The 23,303-nt window shown below is 34.9% G+C and overlaps 1 protein-coding gene across 3 annotated transcripts in view; it reads right to left on the bottom strand.

Annotated features, from left to right (window-relative positions):
* The window catches only part of ATF2 (activating transcription factor 2), a 92,779-nt gene that overhangs the window by 11,673 nt on the left and 57,803 nt on the right, over nt 1-23,303 (bottom strand). For 2 of the 3 annotated variants that reach the window (XM_033231064.1, XM_033231063.1), the window contains 2 exons: nt 11,145-11,294; nt 6,765-6,971 (listed from right to left, as the gene is read on the bottom strand). In XM_033231064.1, coding sequence (XP_033086955.1) covers nt 6,765-6,971; nt 11,145-11,294 — 357 coding nt within the window. Of the gene's footprint in view, nt 1-6,238; nt 6,313-6,764; nt 6,972-11,144; nt 11,295-23,303 lie in introns of all 3 variants that reach the window. The other variant, XR_004441696.1, reaches the window with a different exon arrangement.

The following is a 23,303-nucleotide window of genomic DNA, read 5'->3' as shown; positions in this document are numbered from 1 at the left end:
TACAAAGCAAACATAGCTGGGGTGCAGGTTAGGCATAAGGGTGGGCCAAACTTTGAAGAAGTAGATTAGTTGAGCTGCACAGCCCTAGTAAGTATAAGCATATGCTAGTGGTAAAGACCAGGTCAAGCAGGGGTTGGAAATAGGATGTTCACGCAGGTAAAGGTTTTATAACTGAATTAGTTAGAAGAGGCAAAAGCTAAGTGGTTCCTAAGTCATACACACACACACACACACACACACACACACACACACATTTATTTATTTTAGTAGAGATGGGGTTTCACCATGTTGGCCAGGCTGGTCTTGAACTCCCGGCCTCAAGTGATCTACCTGCCTCGGCCTCTCAAAGTGCTGGAATTACAGGAGTGAGCCAGTGCTCTTGGCCTCATTTATAATAAACATAGTACATTCAACAAACTACTCCAAGCATTTAAGAATTTTAGTCTCATGTACACACGCATAAAGAAAATACTGTATTCTTAAAAATATAGGCAGGATTTATTACTGTTCAGATAAGATGGCTGCATAAGTCATGATTTTAATTCTGAAATCTTTCTACTAAGAAAGATCAGAAGACAGAGAGAGAAGGGGCTGCTGCACAAATATAATGGGAAGACTCCTTAAGTTCCTATACACAGAGACCTCAGAATGTAAAAAAAGAGAGGTTACATACACAGACAAAACCAGTTTGCTCAAGCCAAAATAAATATCAAGGGGATGTTCAGCCACAAAAAGACAATATTAAATGAAAAAAAATGTACACCTCTTACTATCTATTTTGTGGATTACTTTAGATTAGATTTTAATTGGATTCAGCCTCCAAAGTCCTTCTGGTTGTACTAGCTAGCTACTATTTTTGAGTTACTATACTTGCAGGATATGTTAGTTATCTTCCTGGGTCATTCTGAAGATGAAGTAAGATAAGGGATATAAAAGCATTTTGAAAATGTAAAAGTCCCAGTCAAGTGTGAGAAATCATCACTTTGTCAAAGTAAAACGTATTTGGGAAGATGGAGCAGATGCTAAAAGAAATTACTATTCTGGTAAATTATTTTGTCATTACCTGTACCACAGCTCCACTCTAATAATGTGGCTACTCAAAGGTTATTTATATAGCAGCAAACAAATTTTTCTTACATTGTCTTTGTAATGTAAATCAGCCTGCTGAAATCATCACATGATAGCCAACTGACTAATCAAAACTTTTATTGATATTTGGCCATTAATTATCAGGTATTCCCTAAATTCATGATCTTTGACTTTCTACTTCAGCCATTACCCCCAAAATTAAAGAAACAGTATTGAATAGTTTCTTATTTTGCGAAATTTCTCACTGCTATGAATTTTTAAAATGTTTAGTCCTCACAAAAGGCAGTTAAGTATCAAGATTCCCTCCACACAGTTCCAAGGGTTATCGTGGAATGTTAAACCTTACACATGAAAACAAACTAGTTTTTTAAAAATTTATATTTTTAACAGAAAAAAGGATGACAGAGTTCTCACTAGAGCCATAAAATATTTTGGAAACACTCTGCAAAATGAATTGGAATGACTCCTTTCCTATTCTCACACTTTAATTACTTGTTTCATGTCTGTCTCCTCTGCTAGACCACAAATTCTGTAAGTGCAAAGACAATGTCTTTCTCGCTGTTACCCAGATCTAATAATATGCCTTGCACACAACAGATGCATAATGACAGAATGAAAAATAACTAGCATTTGCACAGTATAGTTACAACACTTTTCTATATCTTATTTCAGTTGCTTTTTATAACAGTACTCACTCTATCAGTCTGACGGAGACACAAAGGCTTAGCAAGATTCTTAGTAAAGGCTTCAAATATAAGTATTAGATCTCAAACTCAGAATAAGATGCATGAGATGACCGCAGCTACACTAATACCCCTTTCTTTCATCTAGAATATAGTTAAGAACTCAGTGCAAAAAAGCGGAAGACAGTTAGATCATAGAATTCAGAAATTAAAACAAACAGGTATTATAAAGTATCTTCCAATTATTGCTATTTTTTTCCTATTTCAAGTGATAAATACTGAAATAAGATATTGTCTGGTACCAGAAATAAAAGATTTAATCTCATTTTCTATAAGTCAATGAACCAATAAACAAAACCTTTTCCACATCATTAACTTATGAGTAAATTCTAGCTATAAAAGTGTGCTTTTATTAATTTATTGTGCTTCCACTCCACACACATTTTGCAGTATCTAAGTTATTAGGTTGGTGCAAATGGAATCACAGTTTTTGCCATTAAAAGTATGTTTTGCCGTTACTTTTAATGGCAAAAGCCGTGATTCCATTTGCATCAACCTAATGTAACAGCCAAATCCACACAAAAATAATTATCAAGTTGTACCCACAGAGTAAATGTTAAGCAGCTACTGTTAGTAAAGAAAAGGAATCTGCTTTTTGTTCATAAGGAAACATGCTACATTTATAAACTGAAAATTAACCCCCACAATGAGTATAACTGAAAGACAAAGCTTATAACCAGTAAAAACCATTTCAAGTAAAAGATAACAACATTAACAAAACAGGTATTACTTTAAAAATACAATAATTGGCTGGGTGCAGTGGCTCATGCCTGTGATCCCAGCACTTTGGGGAGGCCGAGGCAGGCAGATCACCTGAGGTCGGGAGTTCGAGACTAGCCTGACCAATGTGGAGAAACCCGTCTCTACTAAAAATACAAAATTAGCTGGGCGTGGTGACACACGCCTGTAAATCCCAGCTACTCAGAAGGCTGAGGCAGGAGAATCGCTTAAACCCATGAGGGGGAGGTTGCGGTGAGCTGAGATTGCGCCACTGCACTCTAGCCTGGGGAACAAGAGCAAAACTCTGTCTCAAAAACAAACAAACAAACAAAAAACCCCAATAATTTATAACCAACAGTATTCAATTTTTGGTCTAGATTACCATAAATGTCTCTAATATAATTTGATGAAATTGCTCTTTTAGCAATGATTTGGGAAAACTAAAACATTATTAAATTTAGTGAATGCGGCAATAAGGCTGAATATATTTTCTTTAAGACCTAATATGTATTTGGTAAAAATATGAACAATCATACCTCAACACTTGCTAAACCTTGTATCACATATAAAACTTATAAATAAACTATGGGTCATTACTGCCCACTACACTGATCAGCTAAGCCTGCATGTCACATGAAGGATCATCAAGGAAATACAGAATTGATGAAAGTTTTCACATAAAGTAGGGTATAATTATTTCTTTGACATTCAATTTTCCTTACAAGTCATACTGTTCTTCACAGTTAACAGTTTTGCTGTTGGCAGACTGAAGGAAATTTTTCTCCCTGAATCTATTATAGGCATGTTAACTCTTCACACTCTGAAAGCTAAAATCTGTCACTTTTAAAAAACTTATTTTACTTGACAATTAAGTAGAAAACAACAAAAAGTCAAAATAATATATTGACTTGAAACAATAATAGAAAGTCATAGTTGAAGTACCCTTTCTTTCCAAACCATCCACGCTCTCAATTCCCTCCTCACCATTGTTTGCACGTTGGCACATGTCATTCCTAAAATGCTAACTATACTTAGGGAGTCATTTTTATACCAGTTCCTATACCTATGCATTTACCCATCTAACTGTAAACCTTTTTATTAATAAGAAAGGATTATGCTTTATTAAGCATAATAATAATGCTTAATTAAGATGTAACTGTTCTTTTTTGGTAATTTACTGAGGTGAAATTCATATAACATAAAGGTAATCAGTTTAAACTGGCATTTAGTACATTCACAATGTTGTGCAACTACCACCCTCTGTCTAGTAACAAAACATTTCCATCGCTCCAAAGTAAAACCCCTTACTCAGTAAGCAGTTTCTCCCTATTCTCCTTCCCTCATTAATATGCCTTCTCTCTCTACGGATTTATTTATTCTGGGTATTTCACATAAATGGAATCATACAACATCTGATGTTTTGTTCTGTATTCTTTCACTTAACATAATGTTTTGAGGTTCATCTACACCATAGTATATACCTCATTTCTTTTTATGGAGGAATAATATTTCATTGTACATATAAACCACAACTTGTTTATCCATTCAGCTTGGATGGACATTTGGGCTGTTTCCAACAACTTTCTTTTTGCCCATACAAATATATATATTACAGATATTTTCCCAGATTAATATAAATAGATGGATATAATACTTTTTCTTTTTTGGAGAAGCATTTTAAATAAAATCCTTGATAATATATCATTTTGGCTCCTATTTTAAAATGCATTTCTAAATCTAAGATGATGCCATCATCACCCAGTTTTTAATGATTAAAAATACTGGTTTTACTTGTTCTGTACATAATTTGAGGTATTAACTAAACTCAAGTTCAAATGTAGAGCTTAATTTAGTGATTTCCTAAATTTAGCTTCCATTTAATAGTCTCATGCTTCAAAAAATGATGTCAGCAAACTTCTACCTAATGATAAATCTTATCTTTATTTCTCCAATCAAAAAACTTCTACCCAAATTAGGAAGTATATACAAAGCACTGCTAAAATAATGACATTTTAATCACAGATTGTGTGATAGAAAAAACATGAAATAAATGGGGTCAATATTATATTTCTTTTGAATACTGAATTTTCCATGGTTTTCTGCAATAATAAAGAGCTAATAGTGGTAATCAGTGCTGCAGTATAACTAAGGAAAAGCAATATCTCATTAAAAACTATTAAGATTGCTGTAAAATGGTTCAAAGCAGAAAACTTGCCTAGCTTAAAATCCCTGTAAATAATAACATATATGTATGTACTACTTCATAGTTTTCAGGTATTTTTACTTCTTAAATAAGGCACAATAAGCCAAATTACAAAGGAAAATAACGGTAAATCTGTCTTACTAGTTAAATTTTTCTGTAGGAAGAAACCCTTGAATTGACTGATTTATGTAACAATACAGAGAAGTAAGACCATCAGGTATTACCACATCTATTCTATAGGTAAGACAACTGAAGATAACAGTGATTGTATTTTATGTCATACAACTAAAAGACAGCAGGTCATTCAGAAGATTTTGTTAGTTAAGAACGGAAAAAAAATACACCTAAATCACTTCGTTAATGTAATAATATCTGAAAATTTAATAATAAATAAGACTTGATATATAACAGCCATTTTTGCAGCATAAATTAGCACCTACAGTCTATAGTATTTAAAAAAAAAAGAAAATTTAGAAATGTTTTCTAAAAATTTCTGAAACTTGTTCTTGATTAAAAATTTATCAGATGATGGGCCAGGAACAGAGGCTCAAGCCTGTAATCCCAGCAATTTGGGAGGCTGAAGGCGGGTGGATCACCTGAGGTCAGGAGTTCAAGACCAGCCTGGCCAACATGGTGAAACCCCATCGCTACTAAAAATTAGCCGGGCGTGGTGTTGTGCACTTGTAATCCCAGCTACTTGGGAGGCTGAGGCAGGAGAATCACTTGCACCTGGGAGCTGGAGGTTGCAGTGAGCCAAGATTGCGCCACTGCACTTCAGCCCAGGTGACAGAGAGAGATTCCGTTTCAAAAACAAAAAAAAATTTATCAGATGATAAATGATAAAATATATATCTTAATAAACCCTAGAAGATAAGTACATATTTTAAGTCTATGTGATATGGTACATTGTATTAAAAATTTCTTCTAAATCATTAAAATCATTAAAAATAAGTTCTGCAAGACAATCTGTTTGTTCTATCATGTCAATATTCAAAGCACAATAAAGACTTGAAAGATCTCTGCTTCGCATTAAAAAAATTTAAATTATAAACTTACATTTGGTAAAATGCTATGTCTGATTTAGCTAAAAACTGTTTCCTAACCATTTAAACAGACAATTATATTGGTGATATCTTAAAGACAGATTTAAGAAGACAGCAGGTCTCTTACCATCAATTATGATTATACAGAAAGATTCATTTTTAACTGGGTATGGATAATTCAGAAGATTTAGCTAGATTAATAACAAGTATAATTCATTAACATCAGTTTTCTAGTTGATACTTATCAATTGGTAGTTTAAGATTATATGGGAGAATATTTATGTTGAAAAAACACAACAAAAACAAAAGGAAGAAAAACAAAGGAAACAGATTTGGTGCTGCCTTAAAACTTTACACTCCATGAGGTTTTAAGAAATGTATCTGAGGCACATTGGCAGGGCAGTATGAATTGATCTGTACTGCCACTGGCCATATTGTACCTGGTCTGTGGATAATTAGAGTCCTTCAGTTTCCAAAGCTGTCAATCTGGCACCTTTCACGAGCAATATATTCACTTTAAATAAAACAAAACAGAACAAAATTTATAACTCAAAGAATGAAAGAATTTAAAAACTGCTACTGAAGCAACTTTATAGTTGTGCTATAAACCAAAAAAATAGACAAGAAAAGTGAAATAACAGTGATATTTTTAAATTTTAAAATTCTCTGCACTTTATATCACAACTTTATAAAGTTCAAACCAGATAGTTTAGCTACTTCTGTACGCAGGTAAACATATTTTAAATTTCTTCATTGTATCAGTGTTGAAAGCTTTATATTATTTAATCTCAGCATCCAAACAAACAGGTTTATAAAACTATGATTTACTATAGATTCCATACACACCCAATATTATGTCCTAAAATGTTTGGAGGCCCAACTAGAAAAAAAAAAAAAAGAAAAAAAAAGCTATGTTCACAATTATTAAAAAATAAATAAAACAAAATTCACATATATGCACCTTACCTGCAGCTGACCATTTAATGAACTCAAGTCTTCTGCTTTCTTCTCTAAAGACTGAACCCAGACTTTCCTTTTCTGTCGGCATCTTGAAGCGGCTGCTCTATTTCGCTCTAAAAACTTTCTCCTTTTTTCATCAGGATCTTCGTTAGCTGCTCTTCTCCGACGACCACTTGTACTTTGGGTCTGTGGAGTTGTGTGAGCTGGAGAAGCCTATTATAAACAGAGATGAAAGCTTGTTATATTTGTATCTAGTGAGTGAATTAACATAGGCAGTAAAGGTGTCAAAGGGGGACAGCAATTTTATTTTCTAAGTTTTGTTGAATACATCAGTATGTTGGGGCAATATGAAAATGTGGTTTAACTTCTTTCTTGAATATACTTATGTTAGGAGCTATACTATAACACAATTCTCACTAATGCAATGTCACAGCAAATGTATTCTTTATGTATAATATTTTCATTTACATACAAATATGAAAAAATTTAAAATATGATACAAATGATACATAGAAATATTTTTCCAAGTGTATTTTAACAGATTTTATTGTATTATTCAATCCCTGGAAAACTACTGATTATAAATTTCTCAAAACGTTTAACAACTTCCTATTTAAATTCATGACAGAAAACCATGATTTCTATGCTATTTTTAAATTAAAATATCTCATATTAAATGTCAATTTTGTTAAAGAAAATTGGTTTCTCTAAAGTTATGAAGTGAAAATATGTATATTCTTTGGTATATTCAGCTTTTCTTCAGTTCGTGAAATTTACGGTCAGTCTTTTTCTAAGGGTCAAGTTCTTGTATTTATTAATGCTCATTTTTCTGGTAGGGAGAATCCTACAGGAACCTTAATTTTCATTTTAATTATTCCCTCTGCTCCCCAGTGAATCAGCTTGGTTATCTCAGATTAGCCAGAGAAAAAAAGAAACCTTCAGTCACTAGTAATACTGTCTAGTGTTTAAGACTATAAAACAATAGGTACCTTCAAGCCTTTCATGAACCCCAAAACTGTGCCACAGAACAAATGAATATGGGTGTCAAAAAATGAACTCTTGGCCAGGCGTGGTAGCTCATGCCTGTAATTCCAGAACTTTGGGAGGTCAAGGAGGGCGGATCACTTGAGGTCAGGAGTTCAAGACCAGCCAGGACAACATGGTGAAAACCTGTCTCTACTAAAAATACAAAAAATTTAGCTGGGCGTGGTGGTGCATGCCTGTAATCCCAGCTACTCGGGAGGCTGAGGCACAAGAATCGCTTGAACCCGGGAGGCAGAGGTTGCAGTGAACCAAGATAACACCACTGCATGCCAGCCTGGGCAATACAGTGAGACTCAGTATCAAAAAATAGAAAAAGAAAGAAGAAAATGAGCTCTTGGAAATGGTGCAGAGAAAAGAACACTTTGTGGCTATAGGCACATAATCCAAAGGAGAAGCCTGAAAACAATCTTTTACCTATAATTTATTATATTTAAAAATGGTATGCACAAAGAAAATTTGTTTTCTCCTAATCTATGTAATACAAATCTTACATAAGGCTCAAGTTAAATTCTGCAGGTAAATTACCAAACTATTTTTCACTCTAAAAAATTCCAAAAAATAAAGTTATCATTTCTTTGTCTAAATAACTAGCATTACAAAGAGAGTTATTTCATTTATAAAGTATTTTACACCTGGGCAACATAGCAAAACCTTATCTCTACAAATAATTTAAAAAATTAGCCAAGTGTGGCGGCATGTGCTTGTGGTCCTAGTTACTCAGGAGGCTGAGGTGGAAGAGGACTGCTTGAGCCTGCGAAGTCGAGGCTGCAGTGAGCCATGACTGTGCCACTGCACTCCAGCATGGGCAACAGAGGAAGATCCCGTCTCAGAAAAGAAGTATTTTAATTGTAATAAAGATTAAGCATTTAAATTAGAGTGTTTCTTTTACCTATGTAATTGTAACTTAATGTTTTAGAAAAATATTTCTATGGTTGGCTTCAAGATTTGCAATCTTGACATTTTTTCTTCATTCTCCTATTTTTCTTTTTTTTTTTTTTTGAGATAGAGTCTCGCTCTGTGGCCAAGGCTGGAGTGCAATGATGTGATCCTGGCTCACTGCAACTTCTGTCTCCCGGGTTCAAGTGATTCTCCTGTCTCAGCCTCCCAAGTAGCTCAGATTACAGGCGCCCGCCATCACACCCAGCTGAACTTTTGTATTTTTAGTAGAGATGGTGTTTCACCAGGTTGGCCAGGCTGGTCTCGAACTCCTGACCTCAGGTGATCCACCCGCCTAGGGCTCCCAAAAGTGCTGGGATTGTAGGCGTGAGCCACATCCTCCTATTTTTCTTATTGAGAATAGCAGGTTTTTTCTTTTAGTCATCTGGCTGAATAAGAGAGAACAGTTTATTTTTGTTTTTAATTGATTTAACTCATTACAGCAAAGACTAATCATAAGTACCAGAAGAAAAGCAGAAGCTTAATTTCTGCTACTCAGAGTTACATTTGTATATCTTTATGCCTATCAAGGATTGGAGGCTTCTTAGAAGTATATACTGTTCCTTCTCTCCCCATGTCTATTGATTAATTCATTCCATTTCATTCAGAAAATACTTACAGGAACTATTCTAGAAACTAAGTATAGCAGTGAACAAACAGATAAAGTCCTGCCCTCATGGGGCTTCCATCCAATACAACAACATATAAATACACAAATAAAAATTAGATCCAGGAAAACTATAGTTAGTATAAGAAAGTAAGGACAATAAAAATAAATTATATTCATTTTTTTAAAAATAACCCTTTAAAAATGTAAAAAATCATACTTAACTTGCAGACCACACAAAAACACCCATGGGTTGCATATGGCCTGTGAAACATTGTTAAACCCTGAGGTATAACATTAACACACATACACAATCACTCAGCCCCTCATTTTCCCTTTTGGTCCCTAAGCTGTTTAGTGGATGACAACCACAACTACATTTCATTATGTTAAGTTTTTTAAAGACAAGATGCAGTTATGTAAATACCTATGCTTAGGTGGCAATCTAAAACTTGTTTATGTGTGTTTCTTTGATTGAAAACTTTTGCTTTTTAATGCCAATGCTAATATTCTTCAAATAAAGATAAAAGGTCTAAATAGAATTCTTTAACACTTAACAGGAGTACAATAATCCTTTACTAGAAAGAATTAGAAAGGCACTGCAGGCATATAACAATATCAATCATCTCACAGGCAGTCACAAACTAGAGGTAAGTGAAAGGGGTCTCCAGTATAAACAGCTGCCATAAAGCGTATTTGCTCCTTTGGTGATGTTTCACAAGTTTTAATTCAGCAACCATTTGATTTATGTTAGTAATGTAATACCTACATATGTGTGTGTGTGTGAATATTTATCTACATATTTCTCTAAAAGACTTCTGATTACCTACAAGTGAGATAAGGTTACTTATACAAATAAATAACAAAGAGTAATGTTTTACAATGAGTGAGCAAATATTAAAAGCAGAAACAAGAATTATTTGTTCTGCTAGTATCGGAAACAGAAAAAAAATCTGCCTCTTTGGGACATACACACTTTAATGGTTGTAGATGGCAACACAATATTAAAATATGATATGCATTGTAATCACAAACATATGGCATTTTAGGAAAAGGCAAAATCAATAACTTTTTAAGAAGAGATCCAAAAAGATTCTTTAGAAATCTTAGTTTTGCTACTTGAAAAAGAACATAAGATTTAGTTATATACATTTCTGAAGAACACAGCATCCCTTAACAAAGAAGTTATTGTCTATAAAATTTACAGAACTTAAACTATTAAATTTTCCTATAACCTCAATACCTTGGTTATACAGGAGAACAGGTCAAATCAAACCTGTTTATGCCACAGCAAGAAAAAAATATCTAGTGTTAATAGTTATGGTTTATGTCAAATTTGTAGTTTTGGACAATAACTAAGAAAACAAGATACATTTCATTCTTCTCACTATAAGGTTCTAATATTATTTTTCTAGTTATATAACTATTTTCCAAAGTCATAACTCTATAAACTTCCTCAATCAGGAAACAGAGAGTAAAGGAAATTTCTCAAAGCAGTATTTGGTTTCACTGTCCTAAAATCAACAGAAAAAGGTATTTTCTTTAAAAAGAATTGTGCCACGTCAGATCAACATATATGGACACCCACAGAAATATTTACAGGTGTCCTGAACAGAACAACTGCTCTATTATGTTTATTTTTGTATCAATTCTTGTACAGTGAGCTACTTTTTCTTAAGGCTTTTGACACCCCTTTGGAATAACAACATGACCAGAATAATATTTTTTAAATAAGTCATAAGTTATACTTGTCTGTTTAAAGATGACAGAGTGCTGAATAATAAAAACAACACACATACCGGAGTCTCTGTAGTGGATGTGGCTGGCTGTTGTAATGACTGTGGTCGAGATTCCTCTGACTGAGTCCTAACCAATCCACTACCATGACCTTTGACAGTATCACCATTGGTAACTGGAGGATGTTGCTGGGTCAAAGCAGCTTTTAATCTCTGAAATGCAAACACCATTAAAAATTTTTTTAAGTCCTTAAAGATCATCATGAATATCGATAAGACAAACAGTGAGATCTTAGGTAGTTTCCTTGAGTCTTTTTGCCTAGTACTACTAGAGGATTCTGTATTTTGCTGTTCTTAGTGAATTTTGAGAAAATAATAATAAAGGCCTTAAAAATGTAACATCATGTCATTGGCCAAGTAAGCATTGGCACCAAACCTGCAAACAGAGATCAAATGGGGCCAAACTGAGCCTCCTCCTAGAACGTACAGCTGAGTTTATCTCTCTTAGGTTTTTCCTGTCCCCAGTAAGCAGATCTAGTTCTCTTCTGATGTTGCAGTTTGCCAGTTAATTATTGGATTGTATTGGACTCACATTCAGAGCATGATAGATCTAGTATTAGAATGAGGCCTTAGATATTTATGTCTACCACTTTCTCAAGATACAATTTCAAAGAAGCTTATTATGCTATCAATAAAAATTTGTCATATATGACTATTTTATCTCCCAACCAGTTAGTAAGCTCTTTAAGAGCAGAGATTATCTTACACTTTTGGGTATTCCTTTTAGCAACTGGTATAATTATTTGCTACATAGGTATAAAAGAAACACCTGTTAACTGATAGAAATTGATTTCTTTAGTGAAAATGGTCATATGTGATCTTTAAGGTGATTTTATTGTTATGATCTGTAAATATGAAATAATTTGCAAAGATAATCATACCACAGTATCTTAGCAATGAAAGGGACTTCAGGGGTCCCACAGACCTGAGACTGTTATTGCTGATATTATTCTTAATAACTAAGATGTAGTTCTTGGGCCCCAAATATATATTATTACAGAAATTGGAGTCAGAGTTATATATACTACACTTTCCTACGATTCTCATAAAGGTGCATCTTTGAGGGGATGGAGGCTAATAAGAGAGTGAGAGCGAGTGCGAGTTAGAGACAAAAGAGAGAGACAGAGACGTGAGAACCATGTTGCAGCCTACCCAGTGTTTCCCAGACTTCTCAGAAGTAAATAACTGTCTGGGGTGTTAAGTGTTAAGAACACATATTCTTGGCAATCTTTTCCTTTCTTCCTTCCCTGAGTATAGCAGAAAGGGGTGAGTGAGAGAAGAGCTTTTGAAAAAGACCCCCAAATAATATTAGTACAAGTATTTCCATTCACTTCAACTAAGAAAAATTCAGAAATTTTTATAACTATTTCAAGACTTGTAATTTCTTTCTTTTCATCTGGGCCTATCTTCTCACTATGTGATCCAGATCCCATAAAATATGAAGCATATATGAAAAGATCACCAGAATTTTAACTGAGGCAGTAATTATGCATGAACAAATGTTAGTGGACATTTTTTTCTCTCTTGCGAATCACTGTATATTCTGGGTGTGATTTTTAAAATAAAGTCAATTTGTAAAAAGAAAAGTTTTCTTGAGATATAAGTTACACATAGCAAGTTAACTCTGTTTACTTTACAATCCAATTTTTTTTTTTTGAGAGGGAGTCTCTTCCTGTCACCCAGGCTGGAAGGCAGTGGTATGATCTCAGCTAACTGCAACCTCCACTTCCACGGTTCAAGCAATTCTCCTGCCTCAGTCTTCTGAGGAGCTGGGATTACAGGCGCATGCTACCACGCCCAGCTGATTTTTGTATTTTTAGTAGAGACGGGGTTTTCATGTTGGCCAGGCTGGTCTGAAACTCCTGACCTCAGGTGATCCACCCTCCTCAGCCTTCTAAAGTTCTGGGATTACAGGAGTGAGCCACCGCGCCCGACCTCTATTGAATTTTAACGAACAAATACACTCATGTAACCTACCCTACAATCAGAATACATAACAGTTTTACCATAATAAAATCCTCATGCTCTTTCCTGTCATACTCTCCTTCTACTCCCTGGCCCTGGAAACCACTGATCTATTTTCTGATCCCAAGAATTTTGTCTCTTCCAGAAGATCATATAAATGGAAACATACATTGTATGGCCTTTTGAATCTGGCTTCTTTCCCTTAGCACAATGCAGCTGAGATTCACCTGTGTATTATCTGTGTTATCTATTATCTGTATTATCTATATTATCTGTAGTTTTTTAATGAGTTTTTAATTGTATAGTATCCCCATTTTACACTTTAGGAAACCAGATATCATTTGCTCAAGGATGCAGAGCTGTTAAGCTACTTCAAATCCTGGATATAAACCTAGATCTCTTCAACTTCAAGTGCAAAATATTTCCACGGCACCATGCTGCATACTTTATCCTTGGTGCTACCAGAAAACACAGGGAAAGAACAAGAAAGAGAGTCTGAAGCTTTGTGGCTTAATGATTCAAAAGACAATCATAAGGATTGAGAGTGCCAAACCTGTTACTGCAACTGCTAAGCCAGGATCAGGCGTGTTTTCTCCCTCTTTTCTGACAGACTACTTCTTCATGAATTCTAACAATTACCACTTACGTAATATCCTGATGCTTTCACTGATTAGAACATGCAATGTACTATGGTCTTATACAACTGAGAATACACTTTAGGTTCAGCACCTAACTCTACCTCAAACTATCTGTGACTTTGAACAAAACATTGACCTTTGAGTCTCAATTTCTTTACCTATAAAACTTGGAATAATAACTTCCTTGCAGAGTTGAGCTGAAAAACAAAAGTAACATGTAAAACTATCTGACTCATAAAAGAATTTTTCAGATGTTTCCTTACTTCTTTAAGAATACTATTGAGGCCTCTATTTTCTTAGTACGGAGGTCCAAAGAATCAGGAGAGTTTCTATGTTTCTGAATTTTCAAAATATCCTTAAGGGTCATCTTAAGCATTACTTTGATCCCAGACATATTTTATATGTGAGATGTAAAAAGTAGAGGTTCTTCTTCAAAGACTTTCCTCCCCATCTAATTAGGAATAAATAGTAACTTCTCTTAGAAGCAAAATTTATTCTAAGACCTGTGCTAATATTCTTAAGTATCTGCTAGCCGTAATAAAGAAATCAACGTACTTTATGTTCTTAGCTCCCACAATTTAGCCTAAATATTTGCCCTGGCATGCTTATACTGGTCCAAGCATTAGGTCATAGTCTGTTCCGCTTCCTTATTTGAAGGTGTTTTTACCTTTCTCAGCATTCCACAAGTTACTTTCTCCTTCCTTTATTCTCCTCTGCCTTTGTTTCTTTAAAAAGTTCTAAGTTGCTAGCCAATCGGGACAAATACAGAATGTGAGGTCCCGTTCCAGTCAACAGAAACCAGACACAGCTGTAGAGTGGATGCGTCAGGTTATAAATGACCCTGTCTCCTTTGTTTGGTGTACTCTTGTGGGAAAACTGCTGGCGAGTCTACCCTTTCTGCAGAAAGTAAAAAAACTGGCCTTGCTGAGGAAATTAAATTTATGTTCACGTGCTATTTCTTTACGGCACCGGGGAACAAGCAAGCATTCCTGACAGAGACATGCTCAAGACCATACCAAAAACTGAATTTTTCAGAATCAAGACAAGATTCCTAGTTCCTTTTATAAACAATCAGAAACAACTATATTAGTAGCTAAAACATAGGCAATTAGGACCCTAATAAGTGATGGGATGATGTGGAAGTGGATGGATTAAAACTGAAATTAAATGAGGGACTAAAGTAGTAGCTGGCTAGAATCAGATAGGAATACTTAGGAAAATGATGAAGAAGTATTTAAAGTAGAAAGACCTGAGTTGGAAAAGTGTGGGTCAGAACAAAGGGAGACAGTCTTGGGAGGTCGTAAGTCTGCATATTTACATATTTTATAAATAGAATGTTAGACATCAAAATACAATGACTAGTAGCCAGTCTATAGTGATAAATTGGGGCTTTCATTTCTAGTTTTAAAATGTGCACAAACATAACCAGAGGTAGAAATGTGAGGCTTAGTAAATTATGTGTTGGGAAAACATTTTTAAGTCCTTAGGTAGAAATCATCATAGAATTGAGGAGCATTTAAAGTTTTACAGTGAAGAGCTTAACTCTCAGAATTAATGAAATACAGTAACTGCACATAGGGGAGCCTGAAGTACATAAACATCACTCTCTTGAATAATCTTTAGTAGGGCAAGTTACTACCTTATAGAGCACTTAAAAGCAGCATCAGTATTCATTCATTATCCTTCCTTGACTGCCCTAGGGTATACAGTACTCATCCAGTGAGGAAGCTCTAATGTTTGCTCCATGCTGTTACATTGATTACAATGGGTCTGAGTTGAAAAGTATGCCAGTGGGTATACAACAGAAGAAAAAGATTTAAAGGGTTAATTAACACTGTTCTAAACTGTCCATTAATTTTTCTAAAACTACAACAAAAATGCACATACGCTAAAAAAATTAGAATTAGGTCAAAAAAGCAGTCACTAAATATTATTCATATAAATTTTACAATTAATGTAAGGATATCTACAATCCAGCCATACATATTTGTTAGGAGCATTTGAAGAAGGCCAAATACTTTGGTTTAAAGAAAAATAAATGAAAACACATATAAATGTAATGAACATCTATTTTACAATAGAATTTTGGAGCTAGCAGAGATAATGAAAGTCAAGTAGTCCAATCACTTGAGATATAGAAACTCCAAAAAACTGAAGTTACTTCCCAGAATCATAGTTAGCAGAGATAAAACCAGAAATTCTAATTCTTGACTCCCAGTTAACTGAACATATTTTAAACAAAAGCTTTGCCAAACTGGAGCTCTAGTCTAATGTTAAATTTTCTAAATCTATTAGTGATCAATTAAGTCAAGCATCTGATATTGGTCAGTCCATTACTAAGATCAAAATCTCTCTCAATGGACAAATTTCATATATGTAAATAAGGATTAAGTACTCTGAGAAATAAAGATTGAGTACTCACAAAAATTGAAGATTTAAGGTGGGGTGTGATGGCTTATGCCTGTAATCTCAGCACTTTGGGAAGCCAAGAGGACTGCTTGAGCCCAGGAGTTCCACACTAGCCTGGGCAATATGGTAAAACTCCATTTCTACAAAAAACTTAAAAATTAGCCAGGTGTGGTGGTACATGCCTGTAGTCCCAACTACTCAGGAGGCTGAGGCACGAGGTTTGCTTGAGCCCAGGAGTTTGATGCTGCAGTGAGCTCTGGCCTGGGCAACAGAGTAAGACCCTGACTCAAAACAAACAAACAAAAAAAAACCCCAAAAAACAAGAGGACTTTACAAGGTCTATATTATCCAACATGTAGAAGAAAACTTAGGCATAATTTTAATTTAAAGGTAGACTTTATTTGATAAACAAAAATGTCTTTATTATATTTCTATGAAACATCAATATTTTAATGTTTAATTTTCAGTGTAAAGTTCAACTACTATATTGAAAATTTTTTTTCTTAGATATAGATTGTTTCAATTAATTAAAGGATGAATAATTTGCTGTGCTGACCAATCTGATACATTCGCTTTAAGAGGTGATCTCCTAGAAATAATTTGTCATTCAAGTTCTATGTTGCACCCTTGAAAATAAAGTTTATCACATCTGTCAGAACTTGGTAGGAACAAAGTACTCCATCATAGTTCAAAGAAAAAAGATAACGTTCTCTAGAAACAATTTATGAAAAAGTCAGATCCATATTTCATATGTGCCACAAAAGCTCATCAGAGTAATAACCCTCCTTCTCCTGGGTGTTATCCTACCATCTGCTGCTCTATTACTTATCTTTATTTTGCAACTAATTAACAGCATAATCTTCTAAATTCAGCAAGTTAATTATCATTATTGTGGTCTATGCAGCATCATCAGTCCTCATGAAATCTTGTCTCTCCACCCCCAGAGAACATATGAAAATCAAGTAGGTTGAGAGAGGGTCTGTTTCCTTGGAGTGGGCTCATTAGGTGTTTGCTGATTAGCTCGGCATGCAGAGGCAGGTCAGAAGAATTCTGCTGAACATGAGGTTCCATGCAGGGCCCAACCAAGTTAATGTAGGTTTCTGAACATTTGCCAAGATGCCCTCTGTCAGCTCTCAGTAGAAACCCCCTGCAGAAAACCTACTGGCTACCCACTGTGTGCAAAGATATTTCTCAGTTTGTCACACGTCTTAAAAAAAAAAAAAAAAGATTCTGGAGGATACTATTTAAATACTTTCCTAAATCTTAAAATCCCCAGATGACTAACATTTTCTTATTCAGAACAGTTGCTTTTTGATTACAAATATTACAAAAGAAAACTGTTTTATTAGAAGAGTAATACGATTTACGTGCTTAGTGACAAACAAAACCCCTAAACCAAAATTTGGTGACAACTAGTCTAATTCTGTAGAAAATTATATCCTGGGAATTTTTCTGTTGTATTAAAAAGTACTAGATAGTCTTTCATTTTTCGGGCCCTATCGACATTTCTTTAACACATTCTTACTTTTCCAAAGGCTTAAAGTTCTTAACAATTAAAAAACACAAGCTTACTGTAAATTTTTTTTTTTTTTTTGTTAGCAGAAAAGATCTTATTTCAGTATTCACAGCACAGACAAACACAATGCATACATAATATCTTCCTGGAAAGGCACTGAACATCTGAAAATCAGGGAATTACAAAAGCATCCTTGGCTATGTTAGCATACAAAGTAAATTTCTCTTTAGCTGTAGTGTGCTACTCATTCTTCCGTGTTCCAATCCCATTATTCTCTTATTTTTAACCACAGGTCATTTTAGCAGAATCACTACTGCTACAATATACAGCATGTTATTAACAGATTGTGATCACAAAGGTCCATGCAGAACCCCAAAAGGATGATGTTTAAAATACTTTCAAAGATCTGAAAACAACAAAGTACAATCCAACAAAAGCAGTAAAAGAAGAAATTACAAGTTTTAAGGTGGTGGTGGGTTAGGGGGGCGGTGTGCAAACAGGTGTAGGGTCAGAAAAATCATTTAAGGTGTAACATGAATCTAGGGAATGTGAGCTGGGAACCACTTATTTGGAGAACGTGGACTTGGAGTTCTATATTTAAGGCACGAAAGAATCAAGTTCTGTGACCATTTATTTGGTCATTAAGAAAGCTCTGTGCACTGGGATATGAACCCATCTTCAATGTTCTTCAGTTGGGATGACAGTATTGTTTATTTGGTGAGTCTTCTTAAGCCCAGTGAAGCTTAAAAAAGTAAACCAATACCACTGACATTTTAATTTCAAACTTTAATTTCAAATAAACTATAACTATTTGGTACTTTACGTTCTAAAAGTAATTTGCCAAGCGGAGTAATGTATTTCCCTTGGACTTTAAGTGAAAATGTTTAATTAAGAGATTGACCTTGGGCTTGTGATTTTAGTTGTAAGTGCTGAGATAATCTTAAGTAAGTTTCTAAATAATGAATATTTAAGAAAACTATGTATCAAAAACTATGTATCAAAACACTGTAAATTTACTTAAATTTAAGAATTATTAAAGTACTTGAGAAAGTCAGACAATTGAGAATTATTGAGTACATAGCTTTACATGTATATAGCTTAGTGTGTTTAAGATTGTATTTTAAGCTCTTTAAAAGCAATTATGACATAACTGTACATGTAAATTGCCTTGAGAACTTAGGAAAGAACTAGGTTTCTAAACTTGTTAAAAGTAGTACCTGAATAATCATTAGGTGTACCAATCACCATCAAAGGCATTAAAATCTCCCCCCCCCAAAAATATATAAAATCAAAACCCAAAACAAAGTATCTCATTGATAAAATATAATCCTAATTGCTACACATGCTGGAGAAAAAAACAAACAAACCATAACGGTCTTCTTAGGAGAACATTCTTTTTTGACTCTCCTGATGGTCACTGAACACATTTGCAAGAAAAAATCTCAAAATTTAAGATCATGTCTATTGAATTTCTTAAAACCCAAGAAATGTTTGCCATGTAACAACTGATAGAAATAGTTGTTAAATGATGTTGTTAATATAAAGAATATTGAAGTGTGAAATAATTTCTATGCAACAAAAAAAACTCAAGTAACCAGAATTCCCTTATCCAGTACACTCACATTTTAAGTTACCAGTTCATGTTACTATATCAGCATAACAATATCTACTGTTTCACAAATGAGCTGAAATAAATAGCTATGATTTATTAGAAAATGGAAATAAAGGAAAATCAAATATACCAAAGATGGTAAGTTCCCAAACCACAATGTAATTAAAATATAAACCAATATGAAAAATATAAATAGAAAAGCCTTGAAATACTTGGAAATTATACAGTGCACTTCTAAATAACTCACAGGTCAAAGAAGAAATCACAGGGGAAATTGAAGAAGTAATGACAATAAAAGTATAGCATATCAAAATTTGTACACAGAGGAAATTTTATAGCTTTAAATGTCTATATTAGAAAGATTTAAATTGATAATCTAAGCTTCTACTTTAAGAAACCCAAAAAAGATAAGCAAATTAAGTTTAATTAAGCAGGAGAAAACAAATATTAAAGACAAAAGTAATAGTCAATGGGAGTATAAACATGCCATTAAGAAAAATAAAGGCAAGCTACAGACTAACAGAAAACAGACAGTAGAAATATATGTATCTCTCTCTCTAACAAAAAAACCTTATGTCCAGTATAAATAAAGAATTCCAGGCGAGTACAGAGGCTCACGCCTGTAATCCCAGCACTTTGGGAAGCTGAGGCGGGTGGATCACCTTAGGTCAGGAGTTTGAGACCAGCTTGGCCAACATGGTGAAACCCATCTCTAAAAATACAAAAATTCGCTGGGTGTGGTGGCGGGTGGACTGTAACACCAGGTACTAGGAGGCTGAGGCGGGAGAATCACTTATATATGGGACAGGGAGGCTACAGTGAGCCAAGATCGTGCTACTGCACTCCAGCCTGAGTGACAGAGAGAGACTCTGTTCAAAAAAAAAAAAAAAAAAAAAAGGAATTCCAGCCAGGTGCAGTGGCTCATGCCTGTAATCCCAACACTTTGGGAAGCTGGGGTAGGCAGATTACTTAAGGTCAGGAGTTCGAGATCAGCCTGGCCAACATGGTGAAACATCATCTCTACTAACAATACAAAAATTAGCTGCATGTGGTGGCGGGAGCCTGTGATCCCAGCTACTCGGGAGGCTGAGGCAGGAAAATTATGTGAACCCTGGAGGCAGAGGTTGCAGTGAGCTGAGATTGTGCCACTGCACTCCAGCCTGGGAGACAGAGCGAGACTCTGTCTCAAAAATAAATAAATAAATAAATAAAAATAACAATGCAATGATAAAAGCAATTGGCCGGGCACGGTGGCTCTCGTGCCTGTAATCCCAGTACTTTGGGAGGCCGAGGAGGGTGGATTGCCTGAGCTCAGGAGTTCAAGACCAGCCTGGGCAACACAGCAATCTTTACAAAAAAATACAAGTAGTCCCAGCTACTTGAGGGGCTAAGGCAGGAGGATCGCTTGAGGCCGAGAGATCCAGGTTGCAGTATGCCAAGATCATGCCACAACACTCCAGCCTAACAGAGCCAAACTCCGTCTCAATCAATCAATCAATAAAAGAAAAGCAACACAATTTTTTAAACGGACAAAAGACCCATAACTAATGTCTGGGCAAAAAGGAAATGGAAATTAAAACTATGAGAGACACTGCTGAACAGCTCTAGAATGTCTATGATTAAAAAGACAGGGAAAACTAAATGTTGGCAACAATGTGGGAACAACTGGAATTCCCATACACTGCTGGGAGGAATGTAAACCTTTGGGTAAAGGTTTAGCAATTTCTTATAAAGTTAAATGTATACCTACCCTCTGACTCAGCAGTTCTACTTCTAGCTGTTTAATCAATACAATGAAAATATATGGCCACGAAAAGAGTTATATAAGAATGTGTATAGTAGCTTTACTCACAATAGCTAAACACTAGAAACCATTAAAGTGTCCATGAACAGGAGAATGGACAAAGAAATTGTGGTATATTCACACAGTGGAATACCACTCAGCAATAAAAAGAAGCAAACTATGATCACTCAACAACATGGATAAATCTGAGACATGCTGAGCTGGACATAAGAGTATAAAGTGACTATTTATATGAAATTCTATAATTAATCTATGGTTACAAACATCAGAATAGACGGAGTGGACTGATGGGAAAGACAGAAACTTTTGGTTACAAACATCAGAATAGACGGAGTGGACTGATGGGAAAGAGAAACTTTTATTCTTAATTTAATTCCTGATGACCTAAAAGAAACAGTTATTCAGGTTAAGTATAAAGTTCAAGAGTTTCTAAAAATATGGCCTACTCTTGTAGGCAAAGGTATTTCTTAAAATTGGATTTGCTCGTTTTGAATTAATTTATAGAAAAAAGTCCAATTAATATGTAAAAATATTCTTAGATACAGTACAATAACAAGATCTCCTTTTAACATCTATATCTGCTTTACTCAGGTCCCACTGCAGGGTAAATTAAATTGAATTTTTCATCAATACAGTATACTAAAATGGGAAGTGCAAAAAATGCCCCTGGTGAAGCTCTTCTGCTATCAAGTGAAGAAGATTCATCTTAGTATTTCCAAAGCTCTGACCTGAACATACTACGATGTGAAAAATTTCCTCCTTGGGTTTTTAGGGTCTTCTCTGACAATCAATAACCATCTAATTTTTATACTCTTGAATGAACCAACTGTTGTTCATTCAGATAATATGTAAGTTTTATTGCTAAAACAGGGTATCCTGTGCAAATTTCTGACTGATTGTCTGCACTAATGGAGAATAGCAGTAAAAATTTTTCAGGCCAGGTGCGGTGGCTCACGCCTGTAATCCCAACACTTTGGGAGGCTGAGGCGGCGGGATCATGAAGTCAGGATTTAGAGACCAGTCTGACCAACATGGTGAAACCCCGTCTCTACTAAAAATACAAAAATCAGCCAGGCATGATGATGCACACCTGTAATCCCAGCTACTCAAGAGGCTGAGGCAGCAGAAATGCTTGAACCCGGGAGGTGGAGGTTGCAGTGAGCTGAGATTGCACCACTGTACTCCAGACTGGGCAACAGAGTGACTCCATCTCAAAAAAGAAAAAACAAAAAAACAAAAAAACAAAAATAACTTCAGCTTTGCAATATGTTTTAGCATGTAAAAATTTGTATTTAGTATAGGGCCTAGCAAATAACTGAAGCAAACAGAAGGTGTCTAATAACTACTAATCTACTGATTACCTAAGGATACATTAATTGCTGTTATTAGCCCTATTATGATATAGAACATTAACATCTACCCAATTGATGTTATTAATTGACATTATTGTATTGTAACACAGCAAGGAGAATTATGCTGATTTATTTTATTTTATTTTTGAGACAGAGTTTCACTCTGTCACCTAGGCTGGAGTGCAATAGTGCGATCCTGGCCCACTGCAACTTTAGCTTCCGGTGTTCAAGCAAATTCTTGTGCCTCAGTCATCCGAGTAGCTGAGATTACAGGGTGTGTGCCACACGCTCGGCTAGTTTTTGTATTTTTAGTAGAGACAAGAGTTTCACCATGTTGGCCAGGCTGGTCTTGAACTCCTTACCTCAGATGATCTGCCCACCTCAGCCTCCCAAAGTGCTTGGGATTACAGGTGTGAGCCACTGCACCCAGGCCTGATTTTAAAAGATAGAAGCGTCAAATCTTCTACTAAGAAAATTAGAAAGTTTATAGGATTTAGGGTTAAGAAGTACCCCAGAAACCAAAGCTTAATCCTTTTATTTTACAGATGAGGAAATGCAATGTCAGGAAAGTTAAAGTTGCTTAATTAAAGGTAGTGAATAGTGGAATTAGGATTAAAATTAAAATACACATCTAAACATTAATTTAATAGCATCTAAACAGCACAACAGAAGAAAATGGTTTTCTTTATATGTATCATGTTTGCTCACTTGTACACTATTTCAGAATTCTTTTTAATACTGTTAAAACCACTCATCATTATTATTAGCAGCACTGCCTTCAGATGATCACATCTAGTTTCAGATGTAATACTCCTATTTTCCACTAGGAGGAGAAAAAGCCACAGGCAAAAGCCAGACAAACCACA

Source organism: Trachypithecus francoisi, unplaced genomic scaffold (genome assembly GCF_009764315.1).
Source record: "Trachypithecus francoisi isolate TF-2019V2 unplaced genomic scaffold, Tfra_2.0 Lachesis_group13, whole genome shotgun sequence".
NCBI lineage: Eukaryota > Metazoa > Chordata > Mammalia > Primates > Cercopithecidae > Trachypithecus > Trachypithecus francoisi.
This window is presented reverse-complemented; position numbering and strand designations above follow the sequence as displayed.